Here is a 15,631-nt window from a genome sequence, read left to right as displayed (position 1 = left end):
ATTATATTTATGTGTGTGCGTTTATCAGTCATATTTTGGCAAAGAAAGGAGGGAGAAACAAATATAATTCCCTGTCTTCAGATCAATCCTAGAGCAGACTTTTTTTCAGTAACTTGTCAGTACTCATAAATAATTTCCTAAATACTGTTAGGTTTTGGCTACGTTTCTTCATTTAATTTTTACCTTATTTGATAAATCTTCTGACTTAATTCTGGAACTGTAAGTACTACGAGATAGGCACACTTTCCTTAGTCCAGACAAATTTGCAAAGCTCATTATTTGAACCAGATAGGAAAAGACCTTCAAGAATGATTTCATTTATCTTTTGAGTAAGTATATTTATATAAAACTGCATAAAATAACTTATCCATAAAAAATAAAATAAGAAGGCCAGAGACCTTTTTTTTTAATAAGACAAACACTCCCTGAAATTCAAGAATGTGCATTCAACAAAATGAATTAATGAAAATTTCATGCAAAAAATATGCTGGTAAAAAAATATAAGTCTCGGATTTTGGGGGTTAAAATTTGTTTCTCCTTAAATTGAAAATTCCTAGTCTTTGCATAGTAAGCTGTGTTATGAAATTAAATTGAGAAAAAATTTAATATAAATAATGTACAAATTAGTAAAGTATTGCTATTTTTAAAAAGTAATATACTACAAGACAATACATCCAAAAATTTATCTTAGCAAATCTCAGATTTAGTTATGCTGAAACTTAAGCTTTGGGTCTACCTTTGACCTTTGAGTGTAGATGTGATTCTAGTATAACTGAGAAATTATGCTAAAATGTAATTATTCTTATACAGCAAATCCAGGTACCTATAGAATTCATGGGGTGCACATGTGTGCACACACACGTGCTAAAGCATTAGTACCCTTCAGTTACCAATAGGTTAATTGAACCTTTTCTCAGACACTTTGTCTAATGCTACAGATGCAACAAAGTGAATTGTTTTTAAGTTAATTTTGTGTATATACTGGGGAAGAAAAATTTTTGAGAACAAGGGTTGATTCACATACAAGTAAGCAAGAATCTAGAGCTGAATGTCATCAGTAAATTCACATTAACATTATGTAGGTTAAATAAATATAGTGTGGCTAAGTATATAATAAAATACATTCTATATTTTATTTGTTCCTTAAGAAACCCTTAAATACATAAATTTATTAGATCTTAGATCTCAGATATTTCCTCCAGTTTTATTCACTTCCTTCAAGTGTGGACCCTTTAAGAAATACAGTATCTTCTTATGATCTCCATCCCCTAACTATAACTAACACCTCTGGATTTATTGGAAAGGAAGAAGTCAACTCATACCTCAGTCAGAAGTAAAGAAATGGTACTGCAAACCATCTCTGAAACTGTATCATAGTTATCAATCCTTTTGAGGTAGAAAAGACTCATATCATGTGGCAGTTTTCTTGATAGTTACCATACACTCAACCTAATTATGTTATTTAATCAAAATCTGAGCAAAGTTTTTAGGACAAAATTTTTATCTTCCAGGACACAGGGACATAATCAGAATATTCTTCCCAGGTGACTTCAGAGAGAAAAGAACTGTAGAGCACCAGGTAACCAGCCTTCTAGTCAAATAGGGCCAGTTGTCCTCACAAGATCACAAACTGCTTCCTACTTAAAAATTCTAAAAATGCATCACTGCTGGTCTAACATGAAAAGAAAGTGGTAGATTTCTAGGGGCACCCGGGTGGCTCAGTGGGTTAAACCTCTGCCTTCAGCTCAGGTCATGATCCCAGGGTCCTGGGATCAAGCCCCACATCAGGCTCTCTGCTCAGCGGGGAGCCTGCTTCTCTCTCTCTCTCTGCCTGCCTCTCTGCCTACTTGTCATCTCTCTCTCTGTCAAATAAATAAATAAAATCTTAAAAAAAAAAAGTAAGTGGTGGATTCCTAGATACACTCTTCAGAAATTTTGAACATTCTTAAATAAGCAGGAACTAGAAGAAAAGGAATTTTCAGATACAAAAAGAAAGGTTGTTCAAAGGAATATTTTCAACAATGTTTTATGAAAATAAATTACTGTAATTTAAGGATATAGCCATAAATCTTTTCAGAATACAATATGCAGTATATTGAAAAGTGCCCAATTCTGTATATTTATGAGTTGAATATGTGCTGAAGAGTCAAAAGTAAATAAGTAGAACAGGAACAAAATCAATATGAATATTGATTTTCTGGCTTTTTTTTTTGGACCTTACACTACAATTTCATATATTTATGCAAGTTTAAATATTTCCATGAAGACTTTCATCAAGTTTTCTGTAATAGTCTAACACCAAAACAGTTTCAGATGGACAACTTTCATTACTGAATGGCCCTTCTGACAACGGCCTGGATTAAAAAATGGAAATACATTTGTTGTAGGAATAGAGCATACGCATGTTTTGATCTATTTTACTTATTGTTATTTTAAAATATTTCTCAGAAGGTTGATCATGCTCAGCACAATATCAGGAAATCCTTTCTATGTGCCTTGCTGTTGGGTCTCTCTCTACCTCTTTTATTTTTGTTCAAAATGAAAAATGTAGATATGTAACACACGTTAATATGTCTATTGGTACGACATTCAGTACAATTCGCTTTAAATCAGTACATGCTGCGATTGATGTATTCAGATTGAAACCTTCAGAAGCTGAAAAGAAAAGCAGTCATGAGAAAGGGTTGGTTATTTCTCAGAATGCTGGTTTGCCAGAGCGTCTGCTGTCATCCATCACCCTGTGAGGATAGAATGCTGGCTAAGTAGAATTATTAGTCTTACTCCTCTGAGTTTACCGGGTCTAGGCACAGGCCTTCCCAAACACTAAAATCGAAGCAAATAACCATAAATAATTTTGAGAAAGAAATCTGAGAAAAAAAAAATCACATTTAAAAAACTATGTCAGAAAAAATACAGTTAAAAGCAGAATACGTAATAAGTTAATAATTAACTTAATAATTAACCCTTGCGAAGAGAGCATACCTGAAAAAGAGAGATTCTGTGCTTAAAAGTTAGCCCTTCACAGGGACAAGGTCAAGCTTATAAAGACATGATACGTTGAGGTTATCCACTGATACATTGCTTGCCTGACTGGTTTTAGGATGTGCTTAACAGCCCAATGGTCAGGTCAAGGTGAAGAAGAGGTCAGGTGCAAAAGTTCAAAATCACAGCTTCCTCTCTTACCTTCCACTGAGGAGGAAGCCGATAACCACTGCCAACAAAATGACTCCCACTGTCACGGACACAGCAATTATAGGAATCTGGCTTTGATCGCTGGATGCTGCAACTGCTGACAGGAAACACAGGAAATGGAGCCCGTGGTTAAAGAAATCATATGCATTCGTATAAGAGCTGCTTAATAGTCGCTAATCGGTGCGTGGTTTAAGCAATTCCCCCACACTGGGCCAAGATTTCCCCCTCATAGCTCTGCTCAATGGTGTATAATTGAAAAGACATCTTCAGGAGAAAATATTTACTCTCCAAGTGGAAATTTGAAAGAATCGCTAAGTCACTGATTATTTCCTTGTCATCATAAAAAATGAATGTAATTGTTCGCATGGTATTTATCGAGGGATCTTGGGTTTGCAAGATAAAATGAAACATAGTCCTTGACATCAAACACTTTCATCTGAAGAAGAGCTGCTAAGTATATGAGTTCAGACATTGTAGAGTTTACATGTGGCTGTTCTCCAGAAAAAAAAAATCTTGATACCTCAGACAGGGTTGTTGCTTTCTTTCTTTCTTTTGTTTTTTTAATTTCCCCATAGACACAGGTTGAATGCCAAAATGTTCTGGCTATGACTTCAGAAAATATTAAGATAATATTACTATTTCCAATATAAGTTTAAAAACTGTTTCAAGCAAAATCTAGTCAGTGAGTATACCTGATGTGTAGGACTACTTTTCAAAAGAGATCAAGGAATGCATTTAGAACTTTGAGAAGTCTGCCGTAACAGTAGATTCGTTTACCTCATCTCTTTTTAAATACACGGCTTCCAATGCACTATCCTACATTTTAACAGTACGATTACCATAATAAGAGGTATATGGACATGAGTAGAGAGTTGTACCTCAATAAGCACAGAGATATTTATTATGCATTATTTTTTTAAAAAATTTTTATTTATTTATTTGACAGAGAGAGATTACAAGCAGGCAGAGAGGCAGGTAGAGAGAGAGGAGGAAGCAGGCTCCCTGCTGAGCAGAGAGCCCGATGTGGGACTCGATCCCAGGACCCTGAGATCATGACCTGAGCCGAAGGCAGCGGCTTAACCCACTGAGCCACCCAGGTGCCCCTATTATGCATTATTAAACCAAGAAACCGATAGAGCAAAATAAATTTTACTAATGTTCTCAAAAACTCTTCAGTAAGATATATATTATACTATTGCTTAACAACATAATCATTTTGATAAAATCAGAGTGGCGTTAGCTCACTTTCATAACAAATTTTAAGTCATCAAAAGTAATAACAACCATACTTTCCATGTTTTATTTTTTATAACCTCTCCAGATCTTGACCCCATCGATAGTTTTGGACATCCAACACTTCCCTTTCGATTATTGTGACCTCTCCCTTGATTCTTTCAAAACAAAATTGCCTGATTCTCTGACACTTCTTTCACTTAAATTACACTTTTAACCCTTTCAGACCAGTCTTCAAACCCAATATCAACAATAGCTTGCTCATGTATGAGAAAGACTGTTATTGATAATCTAAATCTATGTTCTTACCCTCCCTTTTCTTGGATAATAGAATGGTTCAGTGGTTCTTTATTTTGACTTTTCTCCTATTATCTGATGTTGAAGTCTGTGGAATTCAGCCAGTGAGCAATAGAATTGGGGTAAGGTAAAGCTACTCTACTATCGCAAAGAGCCTAGACCCAAGATTTGTTTTTTTTTTTTTTTTTTTTTTTTTTTAATTTTTTATTTTTTATAAACATATATTTTTTATATACATATATTTTTATCCCCAGGTCTGTGAATCACCAGGTTTACACACTTCACAGCACTCACCAAATCACATACCCTCCCCAATGTCCATAATCCCACCCCCTTCTCCCCAACCCCCTCCCCCCGGCAACCCTCAGTTTGTTTTGTGAGATTAAGAGTCACTTATGGTTTGTCTCCCTCCCAACAACTATCATATGATCTCCCTGATATGAGGAAGTGGTGATGCAACATGGAGGCTTAAGTGGGTAGAAGAATAAATGAAACAAGATTTGTTTTTATAATCCCTAAACTCAGATTATTTATAACATTGTTTTTTCTCAGTCCTTTATTTTCTTTTTAGTACGGGGAATGTTCCTAGAGAAAATCATGCGCATTTGGTCTATATACATGACATTATTTTTATTGGGCTCTAACTGCCGTTCCAATTATTCTGATTCTCTCTTACTAATTTCCTGACAACATCATCCCCGTAATGAATCCTTCTCATTTTCTCAAAAAACTAACTCATTACCACTTCTCATGTTTCAGAAATGTTAAACTTTATAGATAATAAAGAGTGATGAAGTCTGAATGCCATGGTTAAATAAAACTGTACTAACTCCAAGATTAGAATCTCTCTCTCTTCTAAGACCTGGCACCTTCAACAATCTCCTTCCAGGAAAGTTTTTCATTCCCTTACAGGCTACTTCTCTGCTATCTACAAGCCTAAACACATACTTCTCCTTAGGGGACACAGATCCTTACACCTAAACTTACTGATGTTGGTTCAACTTAAATTTGAAAACAGGTTCAACATTTAGTAGGCCAAAGCAAAGTACTTATCCTTAGCAAGTCTCATTTCATTAATCTCCGAATAGGGATAATTTTCCTGGATCATTATAATTCTGTTTAGAGATAATATTTAGCATAGTGCTTTAATTATTGTCAGCCTTAAACAAATAGTAGATAATATTTCTGCATATTATTATCTGATCCTGCTTTGTTTATCACTCTTATTATTTCCTATTTGTCAGCATCTTGACTAAATTATCTAGAACCAGCCTCAATTTCTGATGACCAATGTAAATTCTCTCTGAAACTTCTCTTCTTCTGTTTTTGAGTTCTATGTGTGATGTTCTGGCTGCATGCAATAAGTACTTTTCCATTCCCTTACCATGCATTATAGGGCATTTGACCTTGTTGAACATAAACTTTGACCTTGAGACTCTGCCCCCCTTGGTTTCTATGACATCAGATGAGTTGTTTTCTCTTTTTCCCCACTCTGAAGTCCTATTTTGTCAGTTCTGTTGGCTTCACATTCTCTCCCCGTGTCTTATGCCGGAACAATTTCTGATGAATGCTGGCTCTTCCTCCACACTCCCTGCCCCCTCCTCCAGCTCTTCACTCTGTCTCTCTCCTTCCCTTCTTTCTTCTCTCCCTACCTCTCATGGATACTTCTTTGCATATGGCATCAGTTAACTATAAGCTGATGAGTTCCAAATTTATATTCCCAGCTCTTATTTCTCTTCAAAGTTTGACTCTTTAAAAAAAAAAAAAGACGGCTATCTTTTTATTTGGATTGTATTTTCATATAAAAACAATATATTTAAAATCAGCCTCTATACCACATCTAACCTCAAGGGTATTAACAAAAACACATCAGTAAATAAACATACCATAAATCTAATTTGACTAATTTGACATAAGACTAATTTGATCTCTTTTCTTCTGGTTTCTTTTAACTATCACTGAATTTTTCTTAACTCCTACTTACCTATCAATTAGTAAACACATTCTCTGTTCTTCTGTTTTTCCCCATGAATTATATTTTTTCATCTGATAGTCACCTATTTGATTCAAATCTGCTTGTATATGGTTCGTTGGTGTTTTAAGTGTCCCCTTTGCCTTCTATTTGAGTATTCACATAAATGTCCAAAAATATCACTTTGATCATGTTTCCCTGACCAAAAAATTAATAAGCATTACTATCTATGAAAAAAAAAAGTCCCAAATTTTCCATCTAACATTCCAAGCTTTTCTAAAAAAAATTCTAACAAATCTTTCCGGTCTCAGTGTGGCATTTTGGCACTCTGTCGTTTTGGAGGGAGGGGACATGATTGATCAGAGGTAGGTTTAAAAATGGGACAATTTCAGACTAACCAAATATTAATTTTGAGAAAAAAATATGAATGCCTCATACTGTCAAATGCTTCATTTCTTAAAAATTTTATTTATTTATTTGGCAGACAGAAATCACAAGTAGGCAGAGAGGCAGGCAGAGAGAGAGATAGAGGAGAAGCAGTCTCCCTAGCAAGCAGAGAGCCCGACATAAGGCTCCATCCCAGGACCCCAGGATCAGGACCCGAGCCCAAGGCAGAGGCCTTAACCCACTGAGCCACCCAGCTGCCCCAAATGCTTCATTTTCAATAATTGACAAGACCTACTCTAATTTAACAATATGTTAAAACATGCATAGTATGGGTTAACATCTTGCAGTAAAGTAAGTTTTAATGGCATACCAACAATTTTCAAATGCTTAAATTAATACATTTTATGAAAATATGTTTTAGTAATGCCAAATCACAAACATTAATATTTACATGTTTTTATCTACTGTTCACTTAAATCAGATCTATTGGTTATTATACCAATAAAATCAAAGGCCAATTAAATCAAGGGCCTATGAGAAAGAATTTAAATAACATTTTCATTTTTAAAAAAAATTTCAGCATTTTCTAATTTCCTTGATAGGCTTCAATTATTTTACTATTTCAAATGTACTAATTTTTGTGAGCTATTTCTATTAAATATAATTCATTAAGATTTTGTACTATTTATTCCTTTGTTTGCCCGGACAGCATCAATAATATCCCCAATATATCAGCTAACTTGAAAATATATAGAATTGAAAAGGTACTGTCAAAACTTTCATACTTCTTCAGGGAAAAAATTATAAAAATTATAAAAATAAAAAAAATATATAAAAATAAAAATTAAATTAAAAACACAAAAAATATAATTATAAATTAGAATATCTGATTATTGTTTTAATATGTCATTAAGTTTTTTTAACCGTTAAAGATACAAACCTCAAAAAAAAAATAAAGATACGAACCTCTAATCACTCAAATTTCCTTTTTTTTTTTTCTTTTAATATGTCATACAGTTTTTGAAGAATTGCTGAGGAGTATTTCAGAAATGTTTAAAAGCAAATTTGGGGCAACACAACACACCACTACTAAAAGGCTATTTGTTATAAACATTAATATTCTTTAGTAAACAATGTTCCTTTTTTTCAATCATTATATACTTACATTATCCCTGGAAACTTTAAGGTGGCATACACTGAAAAATCATATTGATTAACTTATTTTGCTTCTTATACTCCTGGTTACAAACCAGTATTACATAGATATTCTCTACATTTTAGCTCTATGTTTAAATAGTGAATCATGAAGCTGTGAAGATTTGTTGAAGACAGATTAAAGGGTTTATGAATGCCAGGCTAAGAACTTGGGATCTTTCTACCACACTATAACTATCTATTAATTTTCTTGATTAAAATAATCTGATCAAGGAAAATACAAATCAAAACCACAGTGAGATGCCACCTCACACAAGAATGGCTAAAATTAACAAGCCAGGAAACGACAGGTTTTGACGAGGATGTGGAGTAAGGGGAACCCTCCTACACTGTTGGTGGGAATGCAAGCTGGTGCAGCCACTCTGGAAAACAGTATGGAGGTTCCTCAAAAAGTTGAAAATAGAGCTACCCTATGACCCAGCAATTGCACTATTGGGTGTTTGCCTTAAAGATACAAATGTAGTGATCCAAAGGGGCACATGCACCCCAATGTTTATAGCAGTAATGTCCACAATAGCCAAACTATAGAAAAAGTCTAGATATCCATCAGCAGTAGAATGGATAAAGAAGATGTGATACACACACACACACACACACACACACACACACACACGCAGAGGAATATTATGCAGCCATCAAAAAACTGAAATCTTGATGGCCTGGGTGACTCAGTTGTTAAGCATCTGCCTTCAGCTCAGGTCATGATCTCAGGGTCCTGGGATGGGGCCCCGCACTGGGCTCTCTGCTCAGCAGGGAGCCTGCTTCTCTCTCTCCCTCTCCACCTGCTTGTGTTCCCTCTCTCACTGGGTCTCTCTTTGTCAAATAAATAAAAAATATTTTTTTAAAAAATTGAAATTTTGCCTTTTGTAACAACATAGATGGAACTAGGGAGTATTACGCTAAGTGAAATAAGTCAATCAGAGAAAGACAATTATCATATGATCTCACTAATATGAGGAATTTGAGTTACAAGAGAGAGGATAGGGAAAGGGAGGGGAAAAATGAAACAGGATGAAATCAGAGAGGGAGACAAAGCATAAGAGACTCTTAATCTCGGGAAACAAACTGAGGGCTGTTGGTGGGAGGCAGACAGGAGGGAGGGGGCGGCTGGTGATGGACACTGGGGAGGGCATGGGCTACGGGCGGTGCTGTGAAGTGTGTAAGACTGATGATTCACACACCTGTACCCCTGAAACAAATAATATGTTATATGTTAATTTTTTATTCTGACACTTGATTAAAAAAAAATATCTCGATACACATAACATTTTAGATGAATCTCCAGGGAATTAAGTCAATTCTAAACTGTCACAGACTGTATGATTCCATGTATAGAACATTTCTGAAATATTATATTTTTTGAAATGGATGTTTAGAGATTTGTTGTTGGTGATTAGTTATGACACAGGAACTATTCCCTAAGGCAGTTGGTATAGTTATAAAAGGGCAACCTGAGGGATCTTTGTGATGTTGGCACTATTCAGCTTCTTGACTATTATGGTACATATACAAATCTATACATCTGACCAAGTTGTATCCAACCTAATACACGCATATGTCTATACACACACTCAATGAGGAGTTGAAGGACATCTGAGTAAGATTGGTAAGTTATATCAATGTCAGGATCCTGAATGTGATATTATGCTATAGTTTTGCAAAATGTTACCATTAGAGGAACTGAGAAAATTGTACAAGAGTTCACTCTGCGCTGTTACTTACAATTACATATAAAACTCCACTTATCTACGTAAAAATTTCATTTGAAAAATAAAATAGCATTATTCTAGCAATTGGGTTATACAAATTTGAATCAAGTAGGTAAGAACTGGATGAAAAGAAGTGATGAAAAGAAGGGAAAAAATCATAAAAGAAACACAAAGGTGTTTGGTAAATCTTGGTAAATGGAAGTTAAGAAAAATTCAGTGATAGTCTCAAAGCTTCAAGACAATTTACATTAAAAGAAACCAGGAAAAAAAAATGAGCTAACTAGGTTGGCTGTATGGTTTCATTCATGCTAGGTTTATTTGCTCGTGCATTTTTATCATTGTTGTTGGGGAAAGGGATGATATATGGGGCCAAATTTAAATATGTTATTTATATGCATACAAAGTTAAAATAAAGCAGATATTAGGCAGTTATAAAATATAAACTAAAACATGAGAAAGACCAGTCAGATTTTTCCATCCAAATCCTCATGTTAAACAGCTTTCTAAAATAAAGATTTTATATTCCTATGCTTACCGTTTGCATTCGGTTCTAGGACAATATGCATGACATACAAGATAATACAGATAAAAAAGAAAAACCCTTTATAGCAATTTTATGACCCACATACAGTATAAATTAAAATTCATAAATTTTAAAAATTAAGCAAATCAATAACGTCATGCATCATTATTATGAATTGAGTAACCAATTAGGAAAGTCTTTTTAAAGTGTACATTCAAGGTAATGATCTTCAGATAATTTTCTGTCCTAACATTCCTGAATGATAATAAAGAATTCTCTTGGGGCGCCAGGGTGGCTCAGTGGATTAAGGCCTCTGCCTTCAGCTCAGGTCATACTCTCAGGGTCCTGGGATCGAGCCCCACATCCAGCCCCACATTGGGCTCTCTGCTCAGCAGGGAGCCTGCTTCCCTTCCTTCCCTGCCTCTCTGCCTATTTGTGATCTCTGTCTGTCAAATAGATGAATAAAATCTTAAAAAAAAAAAAAAAAAGAATTTTCTTAGTAGTAGTGACACATTAAAGCCAGTATTCTTAACTGCCATGCACCAAATGAAGAGACATACACACACACATTTGACATTTCACACGACTCTTGTATGTCATTTTCTTCATAACCAAGAATTAAGAATGTCAGTTTTTCATCTATAAGTGAAAGCAAGCTACTGTTTTCTTCTAATCTTGCTTTTAATGTGTGCTTTAGGACAAGTAAGCTAAATATTTTGTTTGATGATAAAGATAAAAACGTTTTATTCTATGTTATTTAAAAAATGGTACAAGAATCATATGATCTCCCTGATATGAGGAAGTGGTGATGCAACATGGGGGCTTAAGTGGGTAGGAGAAGAATCAATGAAACAAGATGGGATTGGGAGGGAGACAAACCATAAGTGACTCTTAATCTCACAAAACAAACTGAGGGTTGCTGGGGGGAGGGGGTTTAGGAGAAGGGGGTGGGATTATGGACATTGGGGAGGGTATGTGCTTTGGTGAGTGCTGTGAAGTGTGTAAACCTGGTGATTCACAGACCTGTACCCCTGGGGATAAAAATATATGTTTATTAAAAAAAATGATACAAGAAATGTTTTCCAGAAATATTTCCAGACCCTTCACTTAGAGATACTGCCAGAGATTTTGATTTTTCAAAATGATCAGATTGGTTGCTGAGACTGCCATTTTCTTGCCGAACTTAATACTTCTACACGCTCCCTGTAGAATTTTCATAGAAAGACGAAGCCTGATAGCATTGTTCAATGAAACAAGTAAAAGTAAATGGCAACAATTCAATAAAGTATGGCAGCTGTAGAGGGAAAGTCTTTACAAGCAGGTTTAAACATTTCTTAAGGATCTCCTGATGTTTCATCTCCCGGTAGACTAAATGTGATGAGGAGCAGCGTCCGATGTGTTAACCCACTAACCCACCATATAGCATGACAGATGCTTCCTACCCGAAGGGGTCATGCCTGGGAGAGAGAGAGAGAAGCGGGAGACTGACAGAATGCCCAGGGAGCATATTGATCCACTGACTCTTTTCTGGTAACCATTACAGAGACATCAGTTGACAGTAATTAAAATGACTTACACACTGGGATGGTTTCAAACTCAAATCTTCGACTGAAGACACCGTAGCCTGCTGCTGTGCGTGCTCGAATTTGGAAGACATATACTGAAGCTGGTTTTAAGCCCTCTGCAGTCACAGTTGTCTCTTTAGATTTGATAATTGTATAGCTGGTTTCTTGGTCCTTGGATTACACATGTAATACAATAAAAAAGTCAATATATGAATTACTGACAACGATAAAACTTAGAATCATAAATCAGAAAATCAGAAACTAATACTTGTTATTAGTACAAATATACTCTTCTAGAAAAAAAAAATCTCTACATCCTAGGGGTGCTGAAAGTGTTTCCTAGAACTCAGAGATGGTAGGTAACATGTTCTCTGGTCATCCACCATGTTTGTCTTTGGCACAAATAAATTTGTAAACTTTTCAAATGATTTGCAGAAGATGAATTCTTTTATAGAGTCTATTTTAGTATTGGTATTTGTGTGTTTATTTTTCTCATAAATATTTATTGGAACACATCTAACATGCTGCCTGTTCACAGGGAAAGGTAGCAAGATCTCATATATTTCCAGGTTTAAGACTTGTGCTTTATATCTTTGGTGATTTTTAATTTCTAATTACACTTAGGGCTTACGAGAAGGAATGAGGACTTGGCTGGAGAACTTTAATTTCAATTCATTAAGCCTAAACAAGGATTACTAAAGAAAAAGTTAAAGAAATATATATTTTTTATTTTTAAAAAACTATCCATTTTTTCACATTTATGTATTTGAGCTGGGTGAGTAGTGAATGGAGATGGAATAAAAAAAAAAAAATCACTGTAAAGATAGCTTGGAAACTTCCTACTTCGACTGCTACCAAAGTCTACACTAACCATACATAACTTCTCCCCACCTCTGAGTTAGTACATTCAATCTTAGACCTACACACTGTAAACATACAGTCCCTCTTCTGAACTTTCTCTTCCCTTGTATTTTTCTGTGTGAATTCTTAACCACCTTTATATTTTCCTTAAGGTGTTTCCACAATTACTACATTTCTGATAGATATTACAGGTTGAATTAATGATAGGTAATGGTTAGAGATCTTTTTCCATTTTTAGGAAGTGGTCTTTGCTTATAGTATCTTGATTGATGACTGTAAACTATCATTTTCTAGATCCTTTCAGAAAATTTTACTTTACTAATAGAAGCATATAGAGAGGGTTTTTGTTTTTTTGTTTGTTTGTTTGTTTGTTTGTTTTTTAAGATCTAATGGGAATAACATGTAAAGGACTTTTTTTCTGAAATGAGAAAAAAATTGAAAATAAGAATATAACAATTACTTCTCAAGAATCCCAATAGGGAATATGATTATTATTTAATCTTTATAATACTATTAAAATGTAAAGTAAATACAAACCATGCTCCTTCTCCCTTGAAGTTTATAATCAACAGCAGCACATCATGTTGTGACTTTAGTGTGGATGCAGAAAACATGCTAAAATATAGCAAATCAATTTTTACTTTTATCCTCAGTTATCTTATATGTAAAGTTGGGATAGAAATTGGTGCCTGGATATCCTCATAGACATGTTATAAGAATAAAAAATGTAATGCATGTGAAACACTTACTAAACTAGAAAGTACATGGTATAATTGTCATAATTATTATTTAAATTTTTTCTACTTTGACAAATCAAAGTCAATGGCTAATCACGTTCTATTCTACCACCAATGCAATCTAAAATATACAACCTATCAAACATTTTTTAAAGCAGTTTTACTGCATTACATCCTCATGTAATAAAGTCAAACATGTAGTATTATCTTAGGGTTAAATTCATCCAAATTTCTATATAAATAGGTATGTTCTAATTTCTAAAGCAAATAGGTTTTCTGATGCACTCCACGCAAACAACTATTTTTTTAAATTTTTTTAATGCACAGATTAATATTAAAAGTGCCAATTCTTTAAAGTGCTTAGGAAATACTACTAGAGTTTCGCAAGGATTTAAAGTACATCATCAAATTCTATAAAATTTTACCAAGAAATTTCAATCATTTTCTTCATTCTCAAACATTTAACTTTCTTCTATATACTTTAATTGACCCCTTCTATACGCTAGGAATAAAGCAGTAAAAAAAAAAAAAAAGCAGACAATTTCTTGATGAGTTCCTTTTAAAGGAAGTAAATAGCTTCTATAAACTATTGTAGTTACTGATGTTCTGTGGCTGCTCTAGCTTAAGACCAAATATACAAGACTTTCTCAGTAAGATTATACTATTCACTTTGGCTATAACTGAAGTAGTAATTTCAGCAAGAAATGATAAAATATATGTTTGTTATTACCTGCATTTTGTTTAAAGAGAAGTTGGTTTAAATATTTAGACAAAACTAAGGATTCTGGTATATTTGATATAATTAGGATTTTTACATAAAATATTAACATTTATAATGTAAAGTAAGAGGTTTTTTTGTTTGTTTGTTTTTAAAAAAAGGACAGAATATCAGGGTTAGAATTCAAGCCATGCTATTGTCTAAGGAAGTGTGCAAATGTGGATATACAACTTAACCTCAGTTTTTCCTTCTTTAAAATGGGATAAAATTATTTACTAAGAGCATTGTAAGCAATAGACACGGAGACAGAGATGATATATGGAGCACCCAGCAAATCCCCACAACATAACCAGTTCTAGGTAAATTTGACTTTAGGTCCTGTAGCAAGATGGTAAATTTAAAGCAAATTTAATAAAAAGAAAAAAAAAACTAAAATTTTGTTGTAAACTCCTAACTATTGAAGTTACAATTAATATGACTTGTAAAATTATTAGAAGCTGACACTTCTGCCAGATTGGAGGTGGGGGGCATTACAAGGAAACTGGCATACTGCTCCTTGAAATATTGCATGATCTAATAACAATTGCATAAAATCACACAACACTCTGGTTTCTATATTAACATGTATGTGTAAGTGGTTTCTTCTCTGAGTTCTAATTTTGCATTCTCTTTCTAGGTCGATTGAAATCTATAATAACAGAGGGACTGACTTACCAAAGCATACAACGAAGGGATGGAAAACCATAAATACACATTTCGAGTTACTTAAGCATCTTCCAAAATTTGCTTCTGTTCCATTCTTTTCAGTCACAGTCATATTATAATTTCCTTTTTATAACAAACCCTATCTATACATCTTCAGCACCCACGACCACCAGGCTGCTGGATCCTGGTTAGGGCAATGGCTTTTGCTGCCTTCATGCTCCCACTGAGCAAATGAGCTACATTCCCCAGCTGCTTAGCAAACACTGTTCACATGCAGGGAGGGGAGGGCCTCAGCAGAAGGAGCCAGCTGGCAAACACCCTGCCAAGGGGCAGCTTCCTTTTGCCTCTGCCTTTAATTAAGAGATGGCAATGGGCCCATCACCATGCAGGAGCAGAGAGGCCCAATGACCTCTATTAGAGCAGGGCAACGGCGGGCAGTAATGCCAGCTGGCAAATGCAGAAGCCCTGGAAAGCTCTGCCACCTGTGTCTGGCCAAGAGCCATCCAATAAAATGGCG

At 34.7% G+C, this 15,631-nt stretch overlaps 1 protein-coding gene across 5 annotated transcripts in view; it reads right to left on the bottom strand.

Moving 5' to 3' along the window:
- Positions 1-15,631, bottom strand: part of EPHA5 (EPH receptor A5) — a 350,197-nt gene that overhangs the window by 80,156 nt on the left and 254,410 nt on the right. For 3 of the 5 annotated variants that reach the window (XM_059160224.1, XM_059160240.1, XM_059160259.1), the window contains 2 exons: positions 12,105-12,264; positions 3,184-3,289 (listed from right to left, as the gene is read on the bottom strand). In XM_059160224.1, the coding sequence (XP_059016207.1) occupies positions 3,184-3,289; positions 12,105-12,264 (266 nt within the window). The remainder of the gene's footprint in view (positions 1-3,183; positions 3,290-12,104; positions 12,265-15,631) is intronic. The other 2 variants (XM_059160233.1, XM_059160250.1) reach the window with 1 other exon arrangement.

This window comes from Mustela lutreola, chromosome 1 (assembly GCF_030435805.1).
Source record: "Mustela lutreola isolate mMusLut2 chromosome 1, mMusLut2.pri, whole genome shotgun sequence".
NCBI lineage: Eukaryota > Metazoa > Chordata > Mammalia > Carnivora > Mustelidae > Mustela > Mustela lutreola.
The sequence above is the reverse complement of the archived record's forward strand: the minus strand, read 5'-3'. Positions and strand labels throughout refer to the sequence as shown.